The sequence below is a fragment of the Ursus arctos genome, unplaced genomic scaffold, assembly GCF_023065955.2.
Source record: "Ursus arctos isolate Adak ecotype North America unplaced genomic scaffold, UrsArc2.0 scaffold_6, whole genome shotgun sequence".
NCBI lineage: Eukaryota > Metazoa > Chordata > Mammalia > Carnivora > Ursidae > Ursus > Ursus arctos.
In genome coordinates, this window is record NW_026623078.1 from 26,147,332 (window position 1) to 26,168,915 (window position 21,584).

The 21,584-nt window shown below is 33.5% G+C and overlaps 1 protein-coding gene across 1 annotated transcript in view; it reads left to right on the forward strand.

The window, feature by feature from the left end:
• LOC130542959 (uncharacterized protein C8orf34-like) overlaps nucleotides 1–21,584 on the forward strand; it is a 108,992-nt gene that overhangs the window by 51,145 nt on the left and 36,263 nt on the right. The window contains exon 4 of the mRNA XM_057308163.1: nucleotides 5,131–5,207. Within this exon, the coding sequence (XP_057164146.1) occupies nucleotides 5,131–5,207 (77 nt within the window). The remainder of the gene's footprint in view (nucleotides 1–5,130; nucleotides 5,208–21,584) is intronic.

Genomic DNA, 21,584 nt, shown 5'->3' on the forward strand with positions numbered 1-21,584 from the left:
AAATCAGAGGTGTGCTGGTAAATGTTAACAACTATTTCTTTGAAAAAGAAAGCCCTGATTTATAGATTGATGTTTTTCATGATGTAAATACTACCACTGTGGCTGATTTAAAGCAACTGATCTGAAAATGGCAGGGGGTCTCCCAATCTGGTAGGAGCAAGTTTCAGCTCACAACTGAATGAGTCTTAAAAGCATAATATTGGTTGGAAAAAAAGCAAGTCATAGAACACCATTTTCATAAAGCCAGAAACTAGAAAATCTAAATAATATATTCTTTAGGAAAATATACATAAGTGATAAAATTATATTTAAAGAAGGGAATGAAAGACTCAAAATGGTGGTTATCCTCAGGGGATGGGGAAACAAGGAGATGGGATAAGGAAGGTGCTCACAGGTATATGCAGGTTATTGGAAATGTTCTAATTCTTAAGTTAGGGGGTGGTTTGAGGTGTTTACCATTGTGCTTTGTAACTAAATATACTATATATATATATATATATATATATATATATATATATATATATTTTTTTTTTTTTTTGTATAATTGACCCTTGACCAACATAGGGGTTAGGGGTGCCAACCCCCTGCACAGTTGAAAATCTGAGTGTAACTTTTGACTCACCAAACACTTAACTGCTAATATAGCCTACTGTTGACCAGAAGACTTACCAATAATATAAATAGTTGATTAACACATATTTTATATATGTTATATACTGTATTCTTACAATAAAATAAGCTAGAGAAAAGAAAATGTTATTAAGAAAATTATAAGGAAAATACATTTATAGTACTGCACTGCATTTATTGAAAGAAATCCATGTGTAAGAGGACCGGCACAGTTGAAACTCGTGTTATTCAAGGGCCAACTATATCTACTTTTTTAGATGTCAAATATTAACAACATTAAGCATTAAAAAGCAAAGTGTTGGGGTGCCTGGGTGGCTTAGTCCGTTAAGTGTCTGCCTTCTGCTCAGGTCATAATCTCTGGGTCCTAGGATTGAGCCCCACATCAGGATCCCTACTCAGTAGGCAGTCTGCTTGTCCCTCTCCTTCCAGCTCATGCTCTCTCTCGCTATCTCTGTTCCTATCTCAGTCTGTATCTCTCAGATAAATAAATAAAATTTAAAGGAAAACAAAGTGTTGTGGGAACATAAACCAATGCCAGTGTAGCACAAGACAAGAAATGATAATAGTTTCTTTATACTCAAATCTCTTGTAGTAATGATGAGATGACACACTCCCATGGTCGACCTTTAACATTGACAATGAAAGTTGAACCATGTGGCACTAGTGACATGGAGGACCCAGGTTGGCCATTCCTTGACATTCTAGGTTTGGAGTCAGCCTGGCTTCTCTTCACTGATAGTCTTGCATGTGTACCTTTACTTAAGCCATTCTTTCCTGATTCATAGTAAATTCTTTCTCCTACCCTCTGCCTAGTCAGATCCTATGCTCAAAAGATCATGTCAAGTCTCCCTGGTGTCCAGCCCACACCAATGTTTCCTTTACTTTTTTCCCCTAATAGTTTTTGAATTACTTCTTGTGTGTTGTTCTCACTCAATTGGATTATATGCTTCTTGAGGTTTTCTTGTGTCCCCATCATGCCTTGTATAAAACTAGATGAAAAAGCAGATATTATTTAATTACTGACCCATTACTATTTTTTAATTTTGTCAAAACCGCTGGAATCCACTAATCCACCAAGGAGACATATATCCTTCAGCAATCACATTTGCATAATAACTATTTTAATAATTTAAATTTTTTGGAAAATTTAACAATGCAGCATCACTAATAGGTGGTTGATTATACTTAATTGCACCCACTGGGGGGGAAAATATTCAGTAAGTTCCTTTCTTGGACTGCTTATATCCTGAATTCCTCACATGAGAATTTTAGTAAACCTAATCAGCAAATTACAAAATACAAGTTTCTAATTCAGTACATTCTTTTCCACTTGTTCGATCACTAGATTCAGTAACTATTTTTGGCATTATCCAAACGTGCTGGTGTGATTTTTATGTCAACTGTGCATCCGCATTGAGCTTGACTCAACAAACATACATATTTCTATGGATAGGTATAACTTTCTGCATAAAAAACCTGTTGTGACATAAACAGCAAAAGTAAAACTAATGAGAGGAAGAAGTTGGAGATAGCCAAACATTGTGATAAACTGTATAGATTTCTAGGTTCCTACCTGCATGCCCTATCAACCACACGGGCTAAGTTTCTCAGCCTAGTGCTGCCAGATACTATTAGATTTTGGCAAAATTACTTTGTCTTTCTTTGTTTTGATTTGTTCTCCTCTAAAATGAAAAGACTAGATAAATTCTAGTATTTGAGAAGTTTAGATACTCATTTTTCCCCTCCATGTGATTGAAAAAAGCTCAAAGAGTTAGTTCATTGCTTGTATTTTGAAAATCATTTATACTTTATAAGTACAGTAAGTAAGTACACTTTTATAAAGAAATTGTTCTGGAATAGAGCAAAATAGCTTACACATATGCATCCACCAATTATTGCTAATAAGCAATGCACTCAGAACACTTAAAATATGGAATGTGGAATGTATTCCCCCAAGCATTAAACATTAAGATTTTATTTTCATGATGTCTATTGTCCCTACTGGTATATTAGATTGATATTCTGGCACTAGATTTGGACCATTAAGAAGGGTTCTTTCTAACAGCTTTTAATATGGATATGTAAATTTGCAAATATTCCAGCAGCACTTCACCATTATCCTTCTACGCTAAGTTGAACAATGGACTTCACTATATTGTAGATCTCACTGGATATGGCACCAATAGCCAGGAAGAATTCAACCAAAAGAAGAAGAGAACAGAATATAAAACCATAAGAAGTTTCCACTAGCTTCCCTTTATAAATGTTCATTTTTCTTAAAAAATTAATATTGTAAAGGTGTTCAAGTATATTCCAAGAGAGAAAGAGTCATAGAAAATTATCTTGCTCAACTTGTTTCGAAAGCATCAAGTTGAATACCTGGCATACAGTACTTATTGAATTAAATGAATATACAAATACACAAATAAATGGATGAATGAATTGATTAATACATACATGCATTAAAAATCAAACAGAATGACAGGGTGCCTGGATGGCTCAGTCATTTAAGCATCTGACTTCAGCAGCTGACTTCTCCTTCTGCCCCTCCCCACGGCTCATACTCTCTCTCTCTCTTCTCAAATAAATAAAATCTATACAAAAGAAAAATCGAACAGAATAACAATACTCTTTAAAATCATTAACGGGGGGTGCATGGGTGGCTCAGTTGGTTAAGCACGTGTCAGACCAGCTCAGGTCCTGGGGTAGAGCCCCACATGGGGCTTCCCAGTCATCAGGGGGCCTCTTGACCCTCTCCCTCTGCCTCTCTCCCTCCTTGTGCTCCTTCTATCTCTCTCAAATCAGTAAACAAAATCTTTAAAAATAAATAAAATCATTAACTCACCAAGAAAAACTTGAGAATAGTGAGTATTTCTAACTTAAAAAATCAACAAATCCACAAGAGGGATGGTTTTCTTCTTCTGTATACATAGTTTGTTTTGTAATGTAGAATAGAACATTTTACTATTATTTATTAAGTCAATGTTCTACTTAATAATTTTAATACATAAGTGAAACAAAAAATAGTGAATGAATACTAAAATTACACTAATATTTGCTCATAGTCATATAGAATATAATTCAGCCTTGCAGGACTTCAATTATGCTAATTTATGAATTCTAATTTAAAGAGTCAATGTATTGTCCCCCTTACAACGGGGTATTAGTAGGTAGGGGTTCAAGTATTCTTCATAAACGGATTAATATTTTTGAACTTGTTGTAATTCTCATCATCTATCCTGATTTTATCAACAAAAATTTGCTTCTTTTGGATGTCATTGTTCTGTTTGGAAGGGTGGTAGGTAACATTTTAAAATTTATCTATGGCTCAAGAAAGTATGTTGTTCTCCCAAAGTTAGTTTTATGTTGGAAAGAATTCTGTGTTCTAAAAAAAAAATCTACATTTACATCTAGATAAACTATGTGCTCTGGGACTTAGTAATTTTTCTTCTTGAATGTAAAACTCTGAATTATTAGAGACAGAGCTCCATGGTTCAAAAGCTATGATTATGGATTTGCACTAAGTTTTCCACTGTCTCCCTGGTCTTAGGTGACCATTAAGTATTTGAAGGATTTAATGCTTTGATTTTCTTCCCAGAGTGTACATTTTACACAGTGGAAAAAATCCGCCTCCATATGTATGTGAATCTGAAGGAAAGTCTTCCTGAGGAATTCATATGGCTCTTTCAAATATTAATAAATATAAGAAATCAATTTTAAAAGTTTCCAGTGATTTAAAATACTTTCCTCTTAACTGATTCTTGAAATTCAAATAGAAGGTTATTAAAACACAGCCTTTTTCTAATGCTCCATATGTCTATCCTTATTGCAGAATCGTTTATAGCCCTTAGAAATCCTTGTTGTTATAATTAATGTAACTCAGTAGATATATGAAAAGAGTTGTCATCATTTTATTCACGTATTAAAAAGTCAGTACTCACCCACTCCTCAAATCTAGTCAAGCTAAGTAATCACAACTTCTCACTTGATACTTAAAATGCAAAACCCACCACCATTTCATGGGATGCGCCTTTCTCCAAACTTTTCAGAATTTTCCATCCCATTTAATAGGGAACACAAATTGGATCTTAAATTATGTAGCCTAAAAGGAAGAAAGAAAAAAAGAAAGAAAAGAAAAAGATGGTTGAGAGAGAAGACAAACAAATATAAAATTACAAGCCAACAACTGGACATTAATAATAGTTCCAACAGTTAGCTAAATCATATGCCGAAAACAGGCTTGCTCTGACTAACATAACTGCAACTGTCACACATTTTTTATTTCATTGTGTCCTTCTCAATTAGAAATACTTAACATTTTTCATATGTTGTCTTTAAATTAAATAAACAGCATTCTACTGTTTATTTTAACTCACAAACACTATGATTTTTCAAGAACCAGTTCGGTCACTTTCATATCCTTTTCATAATACGTTTACATATCACAGAGTTAGTAAGCAATATGTGACAACAATTTATTCATTCTTTTTGTAAAAATAGATTCTTTACCCGGGACTGAAGAAGCACTAATGGAAGAAGGTGAAGAATTTGAGAAGGCATCTAAATTAACAGGATCTGTAAGTACATTCATTTACTTACTTTTTTCTTAATTCCTAAAACTATTGGATACTACCAATAGGAAAATCTTAAAATAGGAAATAATATTCTTTAGATTAAAAAATAGTTTCAAATGTGCATTCAGTATATCATCCCACACCTTCGGGCTGAGTGCTTGTATTAGTAGGTGGCCAGCTTGATTACAGGTATAGAGAAAGGCTGGACTAAGCTCTTTCAGCAATTGGGGAAGAAGATTTTTTTAGTTTTAAGATTTTATTTAGTTTATTTCAGAGAGAGAGAGAGCGCATGCAAGAGAGAACAAGCGGGGGGAGGGGGTTGGTGGGGTGCAGCAGAGGGAGAAGCAGACTCCCCGCTGAGCAGGGCGCCCATGCAGGATTCAATCCCAGCACCCTGGGATCATGACCTGAGCTGAAGCCAGGCACTTAACCGACTGAGCCACCCAGGCGCCCAGGGGCCAGAAGATTTGAATGAGTTAGGAAAAGCTAAGTTTTGCTATTATTAACTGCTGGTTTATGCACATGAATATTCTCAAAGATTATGAGCTGCCATTCTAAACTTCGTTAACTATACACATCTTGATAAAAATGAATATTTTGCATATCCTGAAAGTTTACATATAACTTAAACTTGCTGTTATTGGTTATAAAGTCCTTGTGCTATTTTTTGTTAAAGTAGATCTCTTCAATGGAGTATACTGAGACAAAACCCGTTAGGTTTAAGCTTGTCGATGAAATTTAATGTTAAAAGAATAAACACAGAAAAAATAAAATCTGCATGTGAATTCTAAGTGTGAAGTTTATAAAAGATTTTGAGTTGCTGTAAAAATGACTGTGCAATCAGGCATGACCTTAAATTTAATATTTAAACTGGGTTTATGTACTACGATAGTCTCTGTATTAGCTTGCTAGGGCTGCTGTAGGAAAGCACCACAGAGTAAGTGGCTTACACAACAGAAATTTATTTCACACAGTCCTGGAGGCAAAAGTCTGAGAACCAACTATTAGGATTTGTTTCTTCTGAGGCCTCTCTCCTTCCTCTTAAGTGATCTTCAGATATTAAAAGCCGTTAGCATCTCTCATCCAAGACTTTTTTTCAGCCCAAACACAATCTGTTCTTTCAACAAATTCTTATATTGTGTCGTTTTCAAAGACTTCAGTACCTCTAATACTTTTCTCTGAGCATATCCTTGTTTGCCAAGTCCCCTGTAAAGTGTGGGTTCTGCCACAACCAAGCCCAGGGTTCCGGATAATGTTCCCACATCAGAGAGTATCATGGGGTATGCACTTGATCAAATATTATCTTTGGATTATAATCTGGGGTTTTACTAACTTTTTTAAAGGAAATTTCTGACATTTATAAAATTCAGTATGTTTTGATAATCTCATGATGAAAAAAGCATGTCATCCTTCAGGTTGTGAGAATGTTTCATTCATTACTTTTGGCAAACATTTTTTTTAATTCCCCTGTGAATTTCACCAAAGTCCGTGTATCTCCCTCATATGTAAAAGAATATCACTAGATTCTTTTCCTAATAATCACTTTCTAAAATCAAGATAGATCGTGCCCACGGTATTTGGCTTGCTTAGTAATACCTAATAACCCAAAGACGGAAAGAAAACTTCTCAGTGATTTCAAGCTGCCTGTGAGAGATTTTTGCTTTCTTTTTTCAGTGTTCACATAGTGATCCTAAAGCAAAAATTTGTTCTAAGCCCACTTTATTTGTTTTCACTTATCATTCATTAGATTTTGGGTTCTTAAAAATTCTACAATTATATTTAATGTCAAAAATAACTATTTAATTCTTTTTGGAAGCATGCAGATTATAAACAATACATGGAGAAATAAATTAGTATCAGGACCCTGAACATAATTTCTATACAACAGCTGATTTATTATGAAGAAAACATGGATTTAAAAAAAGTCAGATGATATTTTAGATGCACATTCCCTAAATAATATTTTTTAAGATTGTATTTTTGGTAGATCAAAGAGAAAATTGTGGCTTTATCTAAATATTAATGGAGAATTGGATGAAAACAGAACTTTTTTCCTTATTACCGTAAGAAATGCAAAATACTTCAAAGCAAATTTTGAGTCACATCCTGTAAAAATATAAACATGCCACAAATGTTGAAATCCATCTAGAGCAGTTTCAACACATGCTGTCTTATTTGCTAACTTTCCTTGTTGGGTATTGGATATTAATAAGTAGGTAACAGACTCTTGAAAACTGTTTTCCCCAGTGGCTTAACTTGTGTTTAAAATATTTTGTGAATATTTTGTGACTATTTGACTGAGGTAAAGGGAACATTTAGATTTACATTTTTATCCTCCCCCAAATAAACAAGTCATTTTTTTGAAACTTCCCTTTCCTCCTCCTCCTCCTCCTTCGTTCTGGAATGTTTCTTAGCATATGTACCTGTTATGAAGATTAAAGCTAGATTTGTCAGAGACATCTATTTATTAGAAATGAACCAACAAAAGGAAAATCTTAGGAAGAAAATGTCAAGGAGCAGATACTGGTTAAGGAACTTTTGTTTATTATATATAGTTCATTATATATATAGTGCATAAATACAGCACACAACTTTTTTTAGATCAATGATCCATAAAGATTTGATATTAATGATTTTTTAAATTTCACAATTTCTATAGCTTTCTTAATCTTCACAAGTCTATTTTGTTTTGAAAGTATGAAACACATATATAAACATAATGGGAAGATGAAAAGATAACTAAGAAAGACATTTAACATTCAACATCTTACTGACTTTTTTCTTTTTCCTTTGTAAATCTCTCTTATTTTATTTATTCGTCAATAACAATCAGCCCATCATAAGCAGATTCCTATAGCATTTTATGTAACTAGTCATCGTTTCTTAAAGTAGAAGAAAAATTTTAAAAAGGACTCCAATAGGGAAGGTTTTCCTCAAGTTTTCAGGAGTTACTAAAAGCCTGCTTTTAATACGTTTTCCTTCTGAAGAGTGTTATCTCTTTGAAAAGTTATGTTAAACTAACTAGAATGATAGTAGTAGTAATAATAATGATATCACACGTTTCTACAGCGCTTTTTAATTGTTAAGCATTTTTACACACTTAATATCAATTGTCTCGGAATTCTGCAGTCCTTGTGCACATGGGCTTGACAACCCGTCAGTGAAATCAGTAGTACTCTAAAGTTTAGGTGAGCGTACTGAGCTTCCAGAAGCTCTGGTGGTTTGTCCCATGTCATATAGACAGGGCAGAACTAAAACTCGCATTCCCAGTGCCCCACACTCACAGAACTCGTCAGGGTCCCTACAATTGCTAAGGCAGTAGGGCCACTATTAAATAGCATACGTAATATAGAAAAGATAAAAATTAGGCCATTATCAGTAGCCGACATCAAAGGTAGAATTATTCATTAGATTAAGTAGATAGTGAAAAAAATAGAAGTTTGAGTACTGGATCACGACAGGTAATTTTTAAAAATTATTTTATTTAAATTCAATTAATTAACATATAGTGTATTATTAATTTCAGAGATAGAGGTCAGTGATTCATCAGTTGCGTGTAACACCCAGTGCTTATGTCATCATGTGCCGTCCTTAATGCCCATCATCCAGTTGCCCCATCCCCTCACCCATCTCCCCTCTAGCAACCCTCAGTTTGTTTCCTATGGTTAAGAGTCTCTCATGGTTTATCTCCCTCTCTGATTTCATCTTCTTTTATTTTTCCCTCCCTTCCCTTATGATCCTCTGCTTTTTTCCTTAAATTCCACATGAGTGAAATCATGTAATTGTCTTTCTCTGATTGACTTATTTCGCTTAGTATAATACCCTCTAGTTCCAGCCATGCCATTGCAAATGGTAAGATTTCGGTTTTTTCGGTGGCTGAATAATATTCTATTGTATGTTTATATACCAGATCTTCTTTATCCATTCATCTACAATAGGTAATTTTTTATGAGAGGAAACAATCAGTAAGTTTGGAACCTAAAAGACTAGTCTGCTTGGGTCCTCAATTACTGAAGGAGTCTGAGAAACCAATGTAGCACGACAAGAAGGGGGAATCTAAAAATTAGGGGGAAGGAAAGGTAAAAGGAAAATAATAACACATCTTGGAAAAAATTCCCGTGACAAACGATTCAAAAGTGAAACTCAGGGGATTCTGGAATTTTCTGGATTAGAGGTGAACTTTGATTACTTTAAGCTTGAATAATATTATAATAATATTATAAAATAAAATAATATTTTAAATAAATATAATAATATTTGTTTAGTGATGTAGGGACAAGTAGATGGCCTCTCTCTCTCTCTCTGTCTCTCTTTCTCTTCATTGATTCTTTCTACTTCCACTCACAAGTAGTAAGGTGTAGACTTGATCGTCTGAAGTTGAAATTTCCCACACATACCACATTTTCCCAATATCCCATGAATATGAAGTTAAAAAAGAATAAATTTGGGTTAGATATAAATATGATTATCTTTTGATAACAACTAAAATTGGAAGAGACATAAAGATAAAGAAACATTTATATGCATACTTCCAGTAACACATGCTACTGATGTACAAATTCAGAAAAGAGTTTTGACAGGAAGGACACTGTTCCTAAATGAATTTCTTTTTCCTGGAAAAAATTAGGTGAATCAGTTTTTGTTAACTTAAAAAATTTTCTTAAGCTAATGAAGTACTTAGGTCAGCAAGGAGTTCCACATGTATTTCTATTCCTGCTCTGATCATTAATTAGTACTGTAGAATCTTCTTTTAGCCAATCCTGGGTGCCCTTGGGAATTACGTTAAAAAAAGAATTCCACCACACACAGGGAGCACTGATTGCTGAGAGTTAAGGGAAATTTTGCAATCTGCTGAAATCCTATGACTTTTCACATTACATAGGTTGCTCAAATGCCTTTAATATCTCTGCTCTACAAACCTACACTCTATTTTCAAGCCAAATAGCCTGTGAGTCTCCCCTTGGAGATTCATTTCTTTTATCCCATTTCTTCCTTCCCAGATCTTTATTTCTTCTCTTATAAGGCATGCCAAAAAAGACATATACATTTAAAAGATAAAAAATTACAAAATTATCACATAGACTTAACAACAAACATAAAAAGAATTGTAACCATAGCTTTCAAGTAAAAACTACAGGTAAGGGTATTGAGTGGACCTTTAGACTATTTCTTATGAATTTTGATATCCCTACTTTCTATCTTGTTTCTTACTAATATTATTCCACCCTACACACAACCCTCCCCTCAGGAAAATTTTGTCTTTTCATCCTTCGCTCAACTCAACATCTTACGTGTTTCCAATAAAACAGCTTCCAAATTCTTTTTTCATACCCAAGTATAATTTCATGATAAATAAATATTGTTACGCATATTTTGGAAAGTTTATAATTCTATGGAAATTGATTTAAAGAGCTGGTCAATGGAAGCAATGTTGGATGAATTGGCTAGTGAACATGTTGCAGTTTTTTCTTGCATAATGTGTCCAGGGTGAAAAAATGGATAGCAACTCACATTTGTGGAATTAAGACTAAACAAATTTCAACTTGTACTCTTGCAAAGTAAAAAAGAAAAATTAATGTTTCTTATCATCTCACCAAATAGAAGTAATAAATTAGGGTGGATTTCATGTCTTGAAAGATAATGTTGACAATTGTGGGCAGCTAATTGTAGCAATGAATTGTCTGCTAATTGGTATACATTTTGCTCAACCCTAAAGGTTTTTACCATTTCTTTTTCCTTCTAGCCTGTGGAATTTTGCTTGGCTTTTATCACTCACAGATCTAGGACACAAATAACACTGCTTAAAATTAAGTACTATCATAGGAAATTTATCTGACCAAGTTTTGAAATTTGTGAGATTTTTCCTTTTGACATTTTAGGCTGGTTGATTTCTAACACATTGAGGATGGAAATATTGGCCCAAACCTATGCAAATATTATTTCTTAAAACTTCTATGAATTTTTGAAATGTAACTTCTAAATGGCACATTTGAATCAGAAAAAAATGGCCTTAGATGATAAATTATGATGTAATAAATGTTAAAACGTTGATTGTAACTTTTGTCATTAATCAGTGTCTTTACATTATTTCACTGTTTTTCCTTTAGTAAAATTAGGAAATTATTTCTTAGGATCAGTTAAATTCTATATTTTATTTTTTAAAATAAAAAATAAAATAATTCTATATTTTATTTTTAAAATAATTTATTTCTAAAATAATTTAAAATAAAACAAAATAATTTTTAAAATAATTATTTTAAAAAGTAATTTTTAAAATTAAATAATATTTTTAAAATAATTTTTAAAATAATTTAAAAATAAATATTTTAATAATATTTTTAAAATAATAATTTATTTTTAAAATAATTAAAATAATTGAAGGGTGGCCTAATATGCATCGATGTAGAACAAGTTGATTACTAAACAAATGATACCCAAGAAGATGTAAGACAGCATGCTATTAATGTCCTGAGATTCCCAATTCATGATGATAAGTGTGGTGAACAAAAAAGAAAATGCATTTTGACATTTTAGGTATTTTGACATTATTGCTAATTCTTCATTAAAATGATTGCAAGCTACTGAAAATTTCATTTGATTGGTATATAAATTGACTTAAAAGGAAAATAAAAAACAATATCGATTATGTTTGTGTAGTGAGGTAAAACCCTTGTATGTACTCTGATTAGGAACTGTGCAGTGTGTGTGCTGAAATGGCCTGTTTTGTGTGAAACACATTAAATCAATATTCAGTCACTAAGTGGAGATGAAAAAACGTTAAGATCCCCACAGAAAGGTTTTCCTTTACGTGTTCATCTTCTTCAGCTAAGGGAATGACATAGATTACATAAAAATGATTAGATGCAAAGTGCTTTCCTACAGAAACCTAAACATTTGTGGGCTTCCTTTCCCTCTGAACCACAGTGATCTTACCAAGGTCTTTTTTTGCCTATTATAAGAAGTGGTCACATTAAAGTCTGAGTCTCAGGAATGTGCTGACTCAAACTGAAAAAAATATATATTCCTGCTATTATGTTGATCTAACATGATGTATATTAAAAGAGTATTTAGGAAAAAAATTATTTTAGGAACCATAAATGATCTTGATTATTGGGTCAGATTGAATGATCATCCCTTTTTAAGACAGTGAACACTTTTTGCTTCTTTTCCAAGCATCACAGACTTTTAAAGAGATTTCCAAATGGTAATAAAATACCAACATCAGTATCACATTCAATGTGCAAAATATTTTTAAGTTACAGTTTGGTTTAACTTTCTGGCATCTCTGTTACAGGTTTCTTTATTTCAAATTTGTTTACTTTTATTATAAATATAAAACTATTTATTGTATAAATTTTGGAAGAGCCAGTAAAGAATATGAAAAAAGATGAATTGTCACATTTTATTTTTCCAGTATTTTTAAGCACGTATATCAGTAAACACGTCATATCATAATTTAAATTTTGGAATGTAGTCACCAAGCAACTTTACATTCTACATTTCTTTATATAACATAATGACAATAGTCTCACATAAAATTCTTTGTAAAACTAATTTTAATACCTATATGTTATTGCAGACTTACCTGTTTTAGTATCAATTAGACCAAATATCCAACTTTTTAAAAGTTTAAGACTTTAATTTTTGCGTCAAACCATAACACAGAGTAGTTACATTTGATTTAATGTTAGATTTTTAGGCTGGTTATGACCAACTAATTTGTCCCAGGCTGATGATGGTCATGAATTGGCGATAGACACTTTAGGATCCAGGCAGTCCAGTCCTCCTGGTAATTGTTTTGAGTCCCATTCAGCTGCAAACAGCCTATTCCAGGACCCACTGTATGTTGTACAAATGTTATTTTTCATGTTTGTTTTGAGGTGAAAGGGCTGAGAATCACTGCTTTGGGTTGCTTCTGAGATTTGGGGCTTGGACATAATGCTTTAGAGACCAACCATGCACAAAATCCTCAGTGTCTCAGTGTTTTCCTTGGGCTAGATTCTAAAAAGTGTCAAATAGTATGAACTATTTCAAGTTCTTGATACATAACCAGAAAAAGTTCATTTGCCATTTTAACCAGAAATCTTCCAAAGCCTTACCAGAATTAACTATTCTCTTAAAATGTATAAATGAATAAACAAAAAATTCACAAAATTAGTTTATCATACTGATAAATATAAAATGGAACATTTTTGGTCCTTAAAGTTAGATTTCTTCGCTTACTAGTAAATTTCTTTGATTACTAATGAACACTTTTTACATTTATGTGTTGGACTCATGTAATTTCTATTTTTTATGAATTATTTTTCTTTGCCATTGGCCATATTTCTTTTGGGGCATTTTTCCCCCTTGACTTGTCAGTATTTATTAGGCATTAAAAATAATAATTTTATGTTTCTGGTAAATATTTTTAATAAACTTTTTTGCCTTTTAATGTTGTTTATGATAGTTTTTTTAAATTATACTGAAGCTATACTTTTTCTGATTTCTTTCATTTTTTTAGACATAGCTTTCCCTTCCCAATATTTGATAAACATTTGCCTAAAAGTTCTTTACATTTTCCCCTGCAATTCTTTTATCAATTTTGAGTTCATTTTGGTGGTTATTGTGAAGCATAGATCTAAATACATTCTCAGAGAAAATTTGCTACTGCCATTTGCTTTTGAGAACATTCCCTTTCTTATTAATGTATATTTTTTCTTTTCACTTTATTTATTAGGTATAATAATATCACAATTAATATTTATTTAATTTTAATTTTTACCAGGTGCTTTATAAACATTAATCCTTATTCTTTGCCAATAGGTCTTAATTATTACCCAGCTTACAGATGGGGAGACTAAACTTTAGGATGTGATAACTAGTCTCGTGTAACCCAGCCAGCCAGGATTGTACTTACCCCAGGTGGTCTGAATCAGGGTCTGCTCACTTAACCATTCTACCATGTGGGAAGTAGAGACACAGCCTCAGTTGACTTGTATACTATTTTTGTTTTAGTTCTTGTAACTTTATATGTTTTAATATAGAAAAGATAAAGCCCTCACTTTCATTCTTTTTTTCCCCCAAATCAAAGAATTTAACCCTTATACAATAACTAGCTGCTCTTTATTATAGCTCTGAAGCATGCCTTCTTATATATTTTTTAAATATAGGTTTAGGGTTTTGATCTTTTAAGAGAAGCTTGGTATATCATTTGCCAGAATATAGGAACCTATCCATCAGTTTCTGCAGAATATTTTAGTTTGCTTATATAAAAAGCATTTCACCTAGTGATTTTTATTGTTTCTAAAACAATGCTTCAATAATATTTACAAGAATCTTATAAATTAGAGACAGAACTGATATCTTAACTTTCAGTTATTTTGTTCCACATATTGGGACATTTTGATTCAGAAATAACACAAGCTTTTTGAGAAAAAGGGAAGCTGAGTAATTTTTAAGTAAATATCTCTCTGTGATGTCACAACTATAAAAAGTATTGGTATTTCTTAAGAATCATGAGTCAGATGCCTGTATTTATTTTATTTAAATCTGAATTTCTGGAAATTGTCATTTCCTTTTCAAGTTTTTTGCTTTTTAATATTTATTGAAAAAGTATTTGCATTTCAATGGTAAAAAAGCAAGCATGTCATAAAAGAGAATTTCTAGAAAGATTGCTTAATCAAAGAAGAAATATGAAGGTATTATTGTCTAAGAAGACAATCTTTAAATGATGTCAAGAAAATGTAATTAAGAATTAACAGACCTCTTTACTTGGAGACCACAGAAGTTGAGAAATAGCCATGTAGAGTCTACTTTTTCAAGAAGGGACAAAAGTATCCCAGCCTGGAGGACCTGCAGCCCAAGGACAATAACATGAGAGTGGACAGTACTCAGATCTTAGACATATGAGCCATTTATCTCTGCCTGGGATGCCATTCCCTTACATTTGTCTCCTTCCTGTGGTTCCACCACTTGAGATCCACTTGGGGGAAATCGGGAATACTTTGGTGGATTTGCGTCACTAGATTGCATTTCTGGTGGATCACAGGATACATGAACTCTTCCTGACTCCAATTTTGCTTGCAGTCTTTTCCATGCTCAACATATCCTCCACTTCCAAATCTCTTCTCCTTTCATTTCTGTCTTCTGGCCAACCACACTCATCCTTAGCAGAAATTTCTTCCTACAGAATGCCACCACTGTTTCTCCCAGTCAACTAATCTAGGAAGCTAGCAACCATCCTAGAGCCCTCTGCCTGCTTTGATCCTGGATCAGGGAAGTTACACTCACTGTTTTAACATCTCTCCACTACTCTGTTTGCATTTGTCCACATGGAAGTCCGACCCAGGTATTCTCCTCTGGCAGGTAGTGGACTACAAACCTTCTAGGAGGCCAGATCTTTCTGCTTGAGAGTCACTGCTATGGATATTGATAGGTATGTAGAAGGAATCTATTTGAGAAAGGCTAGCAACTCTCTTAGAGTATATTTCCCTTGAGAGCAGGGACCTTGGCTATAACCATGTGAAGTGCTTCAGCTTTATTTTCATTAGCTTATTTAAAATTGTATAACCACTCTGTGAGATTAAGTTTATCTCCATTTTTAGATGGAGACATTAAGTCTCAGAGAAGGTAAATAACTACCACTAATGGTGAAAGCATAATTGGAACCTGCTATAGACTAAATGTTAGTGTCCCCTCAAAATCTGTACGTTGAAACCTATTCTTTTAATCCCCAACGTGATGGTATTTGGAGGTAGGGTCTTTGGAAGGTGATCAGGTCACAAGGTGGGGGCTTCATGAATGGAAGTAGTGCCCTTATGAAAGAGACCCCAGAGAGTTCACTTGTGCCTTCTGCCTTATGAGGACACAACAAGAAGACAGCCATCTGTGAGCCAGGAAATGGGCCTTCACCAGACAACATACAGAATCTGCAAGTACCTCGATCTTGGACTTGCCAGTCTCCAGAACTATGAGAAGTAAATTTCTGCTGTTTATAAGCCACCCAATCTATGATAGTTTATTAAGACAACCTGAACAGACTGAGACAGAACCCAAGTCTGTCATCCTTGAGATTTTGAATGTCTTTAAGGTCCCGGAAAATTGTGTGAAGTTTGGTCAGGTAACAAACACATTCAATTATATGAAGCAAAAGGATATTAAACTTTATCAGGACTGATAAAATTAGATATAAGAGGCACTTATAATTTCTTATTCTTTAAATTATTTGCAAGTATGTCTGATGAATTCAGTCCTTAGAGATTCAATTAAATATCTGACTGCGTCTTTGAATTACTCTTCAACTTGAGAGAAAGAAAAAAAATAAAACCACGTAAATGCAATAAGTCATGACTAAATGAAAATTGTCAAAAATTCATGAGGAAGTGTTTTATACTCAGAGACTGACTATAGTCAATCTTATCACTTTCACTTTTAATGGACATTAAATTTTAACTGTCTTACTTCTGATCCAAATTTTCAAAACACCAAATTTTCATTTTTCTCTCTTTTTATGATAATGCTTAATTATTCAAATTCTGCCCTGGGGGGCTTTTTCTACAGAATGGAGTTAGTTCATGACCTTTGATTCAACAACTCTGTAGCATTTAGGAAAACCTTCTTATTCTACTGTTGACTGGTTTCCAGCTAGACAACAGAATACTGATGTTCTCCATTTTTTAGACAAGTAACTTTTTCATACCCTTGTTGACATAAAAGGAAAGCAAAGGAACTTACTAAATCATCTTTTATATATTGGAGATTCAAGCATAGCATATTCATTTTTATCTGTGGTTTTTTAGTCTATGCTCAGCCATGATGTGCAGATGTCAATAAATAGTTGACCTTTGATGTGTTTTCACACAGTTGGTAACAGAGACCGTAACAAGGCAAACTTTGTCTTTATGATTTGTGAAAAGAAGCTTAGAGAGAATAGTTGCCTTAAACCACATAGAACTAGAATTTCTTTAGGCTTATTCTGAATGTCTCTTAGAATTTCAGCAAATAGATGGCAGTGTCGCTCGCAAAATCACCAACCAAATTATTTTACCAGTGTTTGACATGAGTCCAGAGATTTCCATGCTATGGATTCTGAGATTATCACCATTATGATATTTTTACCAATAATATAATAAGGTAGAAAGTAAAATTTCTATTGTAATGAGTCATATTTATCTAAAGATATTCGATACCTAGCACAGTGCCAAGAGCAGGAGATGCTCAATGAATGCTTGTTGGATTGAATTGAAGGAAGAAAAAATACTCTTCGAATATTTGGGTGTTCTTTTATTCATTAGTCACCTTTTCCAAAGGTCTGATGTCCTAAGTGGAATATAATAGTGTCCTTAAACTTAACATTACAACTCTTTTAACTGCATGTAAAGCCACAGTTCTTCTGTCTTGGGTACCTCCCAATTTGCAGGAGCCTGTTGCTTAGGCTGAAAGTTATAGGATGATGTAGATCTGAATAATTTCCATTTTGTGGCCTTTAATTTCTTTTCAAATTCCTCCTTTTATCTAAGTAGGTAACAGTACCTCCTAATCAGATGTTTGAATATGATGGGATATTGTTAATGTCATTGTGATTATGATGTCAGCATAACTCTAAGAGATGGAGTTGTGCTGGAGTTGGCATTAGAAACCAGGAGGTCCTAGTTTTTCCAAGACATGTTCTTTCTTCTAAAACAGGCTTGGAAAGCACTCCCTAAGCAGAATGTCCTTAAAACTACCTTATTTTTGAACTCTTATCTTACAGAAAATCAAATGTCCAGTATCTTCAACCTTTAGTCAGCCATGTGATCATGAAAGTAATCAACCTATATATGTAAAACCATTCTGTACCCATACAACCAATCTGTTTTTCACTTTTGGTGTAGTATTCAATAAATTACATAACATATTCAGTACTTTACTTTAAAATAGGCTTTGTGTTAGATGAATTTGCCCAACTATAGGCTAATGTAAGTGTTCTGGGCATGTTAAAGGTAGGCTAAGCTAAGCTATGATGTTTGGTAGATTAGGTGTATTAAATGCATTTTTTGACTTAGGACGTTTTCAACTTACAATAGGTTTACTGGAGCATAACACCATTGTAAGTTGAAGATCTGTACTTTCCCAAACATGTCTTCATTACTCGTGCTTTTATGCAAATACTTATTATTTTGTTATACCAGTTACATATAAAAGGCAATATTGTATTTATCCTAGTTCTTCATTACAACTTACTGACCATTCGTTTTCAACTCTAAATAACAATTCTCTTCCTCTGAGGTTTATTTTATCTGATACAATGTCAATATACTGCTCACATTCTTCATTGAGGATATTGATATCTCTCATTACCAATCTATCCAACATGCTATCTTGAACTATATTTTACATTCTATTCCTCAAGAGCTTCCATCCAATATCTGGATGGATCGGTCTTCATTTCATTTAGTCTTTTCATGCAAATTGGTATAGTTGACTAACACATTTTTTCTTCTTGAAGCTCCTATTTCTTTTGTTTCCTAAAATACCATTCTCTTCTGATTATCTAGGCTCTGACCATCTAAGTCCTCATTGCTAGGTTTATTCCTCTGTCTACCCCTAAAATTTTGGTGTTTACTGATACTACTTCTTGTCTCTGTTGTTTTTTTCTTTTCATCTTGCATACTCTCTCCAACTAATGTCATTCACACCCATGACTTCTGTGGGCTTTAAGTCTAGTTCTCTCTTCTGGATCTCTCCCTAAGGTTCAGAATTATATATACCAAACCAAATCAAAATAAAACACCACCACAACCACGAAAAGAAAAACAACACAGAACCTATTCACCAGAGGCATTTCAATCTTAAAAAATCAAAGCTGAAATTCTTTAAATTAATCTGTTTTTGCCTCAATCCAGAGAACTCACCATCTCTCACCCAAGCTATTTTGAAAAATTATCATAATGCCTTTAGTCTTTTACTCCATTAGTCTATCTACTCAAAACTAAGGAGATTTTTCTGAAATAAAAATTTGATCATGTTATTGTTTCTGGTAGGGTAACATTCAGATTAGTTGTTGTTTTGGCATACATGATTCTCAATAATCTGGCCCAGCTATCTCTTCACCTTATATCCTGTCCTTGGAACCACAGGTGTTGGTTTCAAACTTTCATACATAAATATTCTATATTCCTACTTCCTGGAAAATTCTCTTGGCCTCTTTTTCACTTCTTGAATCACCAGGAAAATCCTTATCTTCTATCAGTGTTAAGCCTTCCAAAATTGTTTGGTAACTTCCCTTGCATATTTCCTGTGTCCCAGTTGTTGATGCATTCCTATGCCCATCTCAGTCGCATGTGCTATGATTCTTTAAGGAATTTTGTTATTAACCTATTTATATCAGCCTATTAGATTCTAACCTTCTGAGGTTAGTAACTGGTCTTATTTATCTTTATCCCAAGGTATAATTATGCAGAAGGATGAATGAATGAATGAATGATTCAACTATGGGCCTCTGGAAATAAAAAATTGTTATGTTTCTGTTTTCTAATGATGTGATACAATGTGTAGCTTCATATTGCAATTGTTCTCTGACTGTTGCATCCAAGTATGGACAAACTCAAGAAGATAGTCATTCAGGCAGAACTGGAAAAAACCCAACAATTCCATAATACTTAGCATAAATACAGAAACTCTGTTTTTCTTTAAGTTTTTAAAAAAAATTAGTCAATCAATAATTCAATAAATAAATAATTGTCTAGTGCTGTAGAGAACACACAGACATATCGGATATAATTTATAACGCAAATATATCATCTAGTCATCCGAATTAAGACATTCACTAGAGATCAGATTACAAGTTTTTGTAGAAAATAATAAAAATTTTAATAAGAACTGGCATTTATTGATTTCTTTCAATGTTCCAATTGCTGTGCTATGTGTTCTCACACATGACATACAATTTTTTGCAACAAATTAGTGAGAAATTATCTGTTTTATTGATGAGTAAATTAATTAAAGGTTAATTAGACTTGCTCAAGGACAGTGATGGTCCAGGGATAATTCAAACCAGATGATCTGTTTTCCTACCTTTCTATAGTCCAATAGCATCTCTGTTTAAGGGTACAAATCAAGAAGTAAGACAACTTTTACTACAAAACACTAATGTAGGCATTAGTGTTGTTGAGTAGGAGAAATAATGATGGATTGTGGGTCCTGAATGCTAGGTTGAGAGAAGGAAGTAGAGACCTTTGGATACCTCTGAGCTTGTTCTTTTTGTTTTGGAAGAGAGAAGGGATTACCCACCGGTTTCTTGACGTAGTTAAATTTGAATGGAGAGCATTATAGAGATGGCAAGGACACCAATGGGAGTCTTTGTAATCCTTGAGTATGATGATGAATTTCTGAACCCAGAATAGCAATGGATAACAAGGAGGAAAAGCATGATTTTTACCATGCATTTTCCTCTATGGAAATGTTTTTACTTTAGGAGGTACAATTTATGTATCATAAAAATTCAACCATTTCAAGGATATAATTCAGTGATTTTTTATTAACTTTCATGAGTTGTACAACCGCCATCATTATTTGGTTTTAGAGGGCACCTGGGTGGCACAGTAGGTTAAGTGTCTGCATTTTGGCTCAGGTCATGATCTCAGCTTCCTAGGATTGGGCCCTGCATCAGGATCCCTGCTCAGCGGGGAGTCTGCTTCTCCCTCTCCCTTTGCCTGCTGCTCCCCCTGCTTGTACTCTCTCTCTCTGTCAAATAAATAAATAAAATCTTAAAAAAAATAATTTGGTTTTAGGACATTATCATCACCCCAATAAGATAACTCATGCTCCATTTGCAGTCAATCTCCATTTCCACTCCTGGTCCTAGGGAACGACTAATCAGCCTACTTTCTGTCTCCACCATTTTGCCTATTCTGGACATTTCATGTAAATGGAAACATAGCATGTGGTCTTTTGCGTCTGGCCTCTTTCATTTAACATGTTTTTGAGGTTCATCCATATTGTAATATGATCAGTGGGTTCATTCTTTTTTATTAATGAATAGTAGTTTCCATTGCTGGATATACCATATTTGGATTATCAGGACATTTGAGGACATTTGATGGTGTTTCCAATATTGGACTATTATTAATATGCTATGAAGATTCACGTGCAGATCTTTCTGTGAATATGTTTATATTTCCTGTGGGAGATTCACATGAGTGGAATTGCTGGGCTGCATGGTAAGTTTATATGTAACTTCTAAAATTTTGCCTTTGCGGTTTTTAAAGGCACAAAATGAAAGCTGTGAAACGCAGAATTACCATATAGCCTAGCAATTCCACTCCTGGGTATATATCCCCAAATTGGAAACAGATGCTCAGAGAAAAATCTTCGTGAAAGTTTATAGCAGCACTATTCACAATAGCCAAAAAGTAGAAA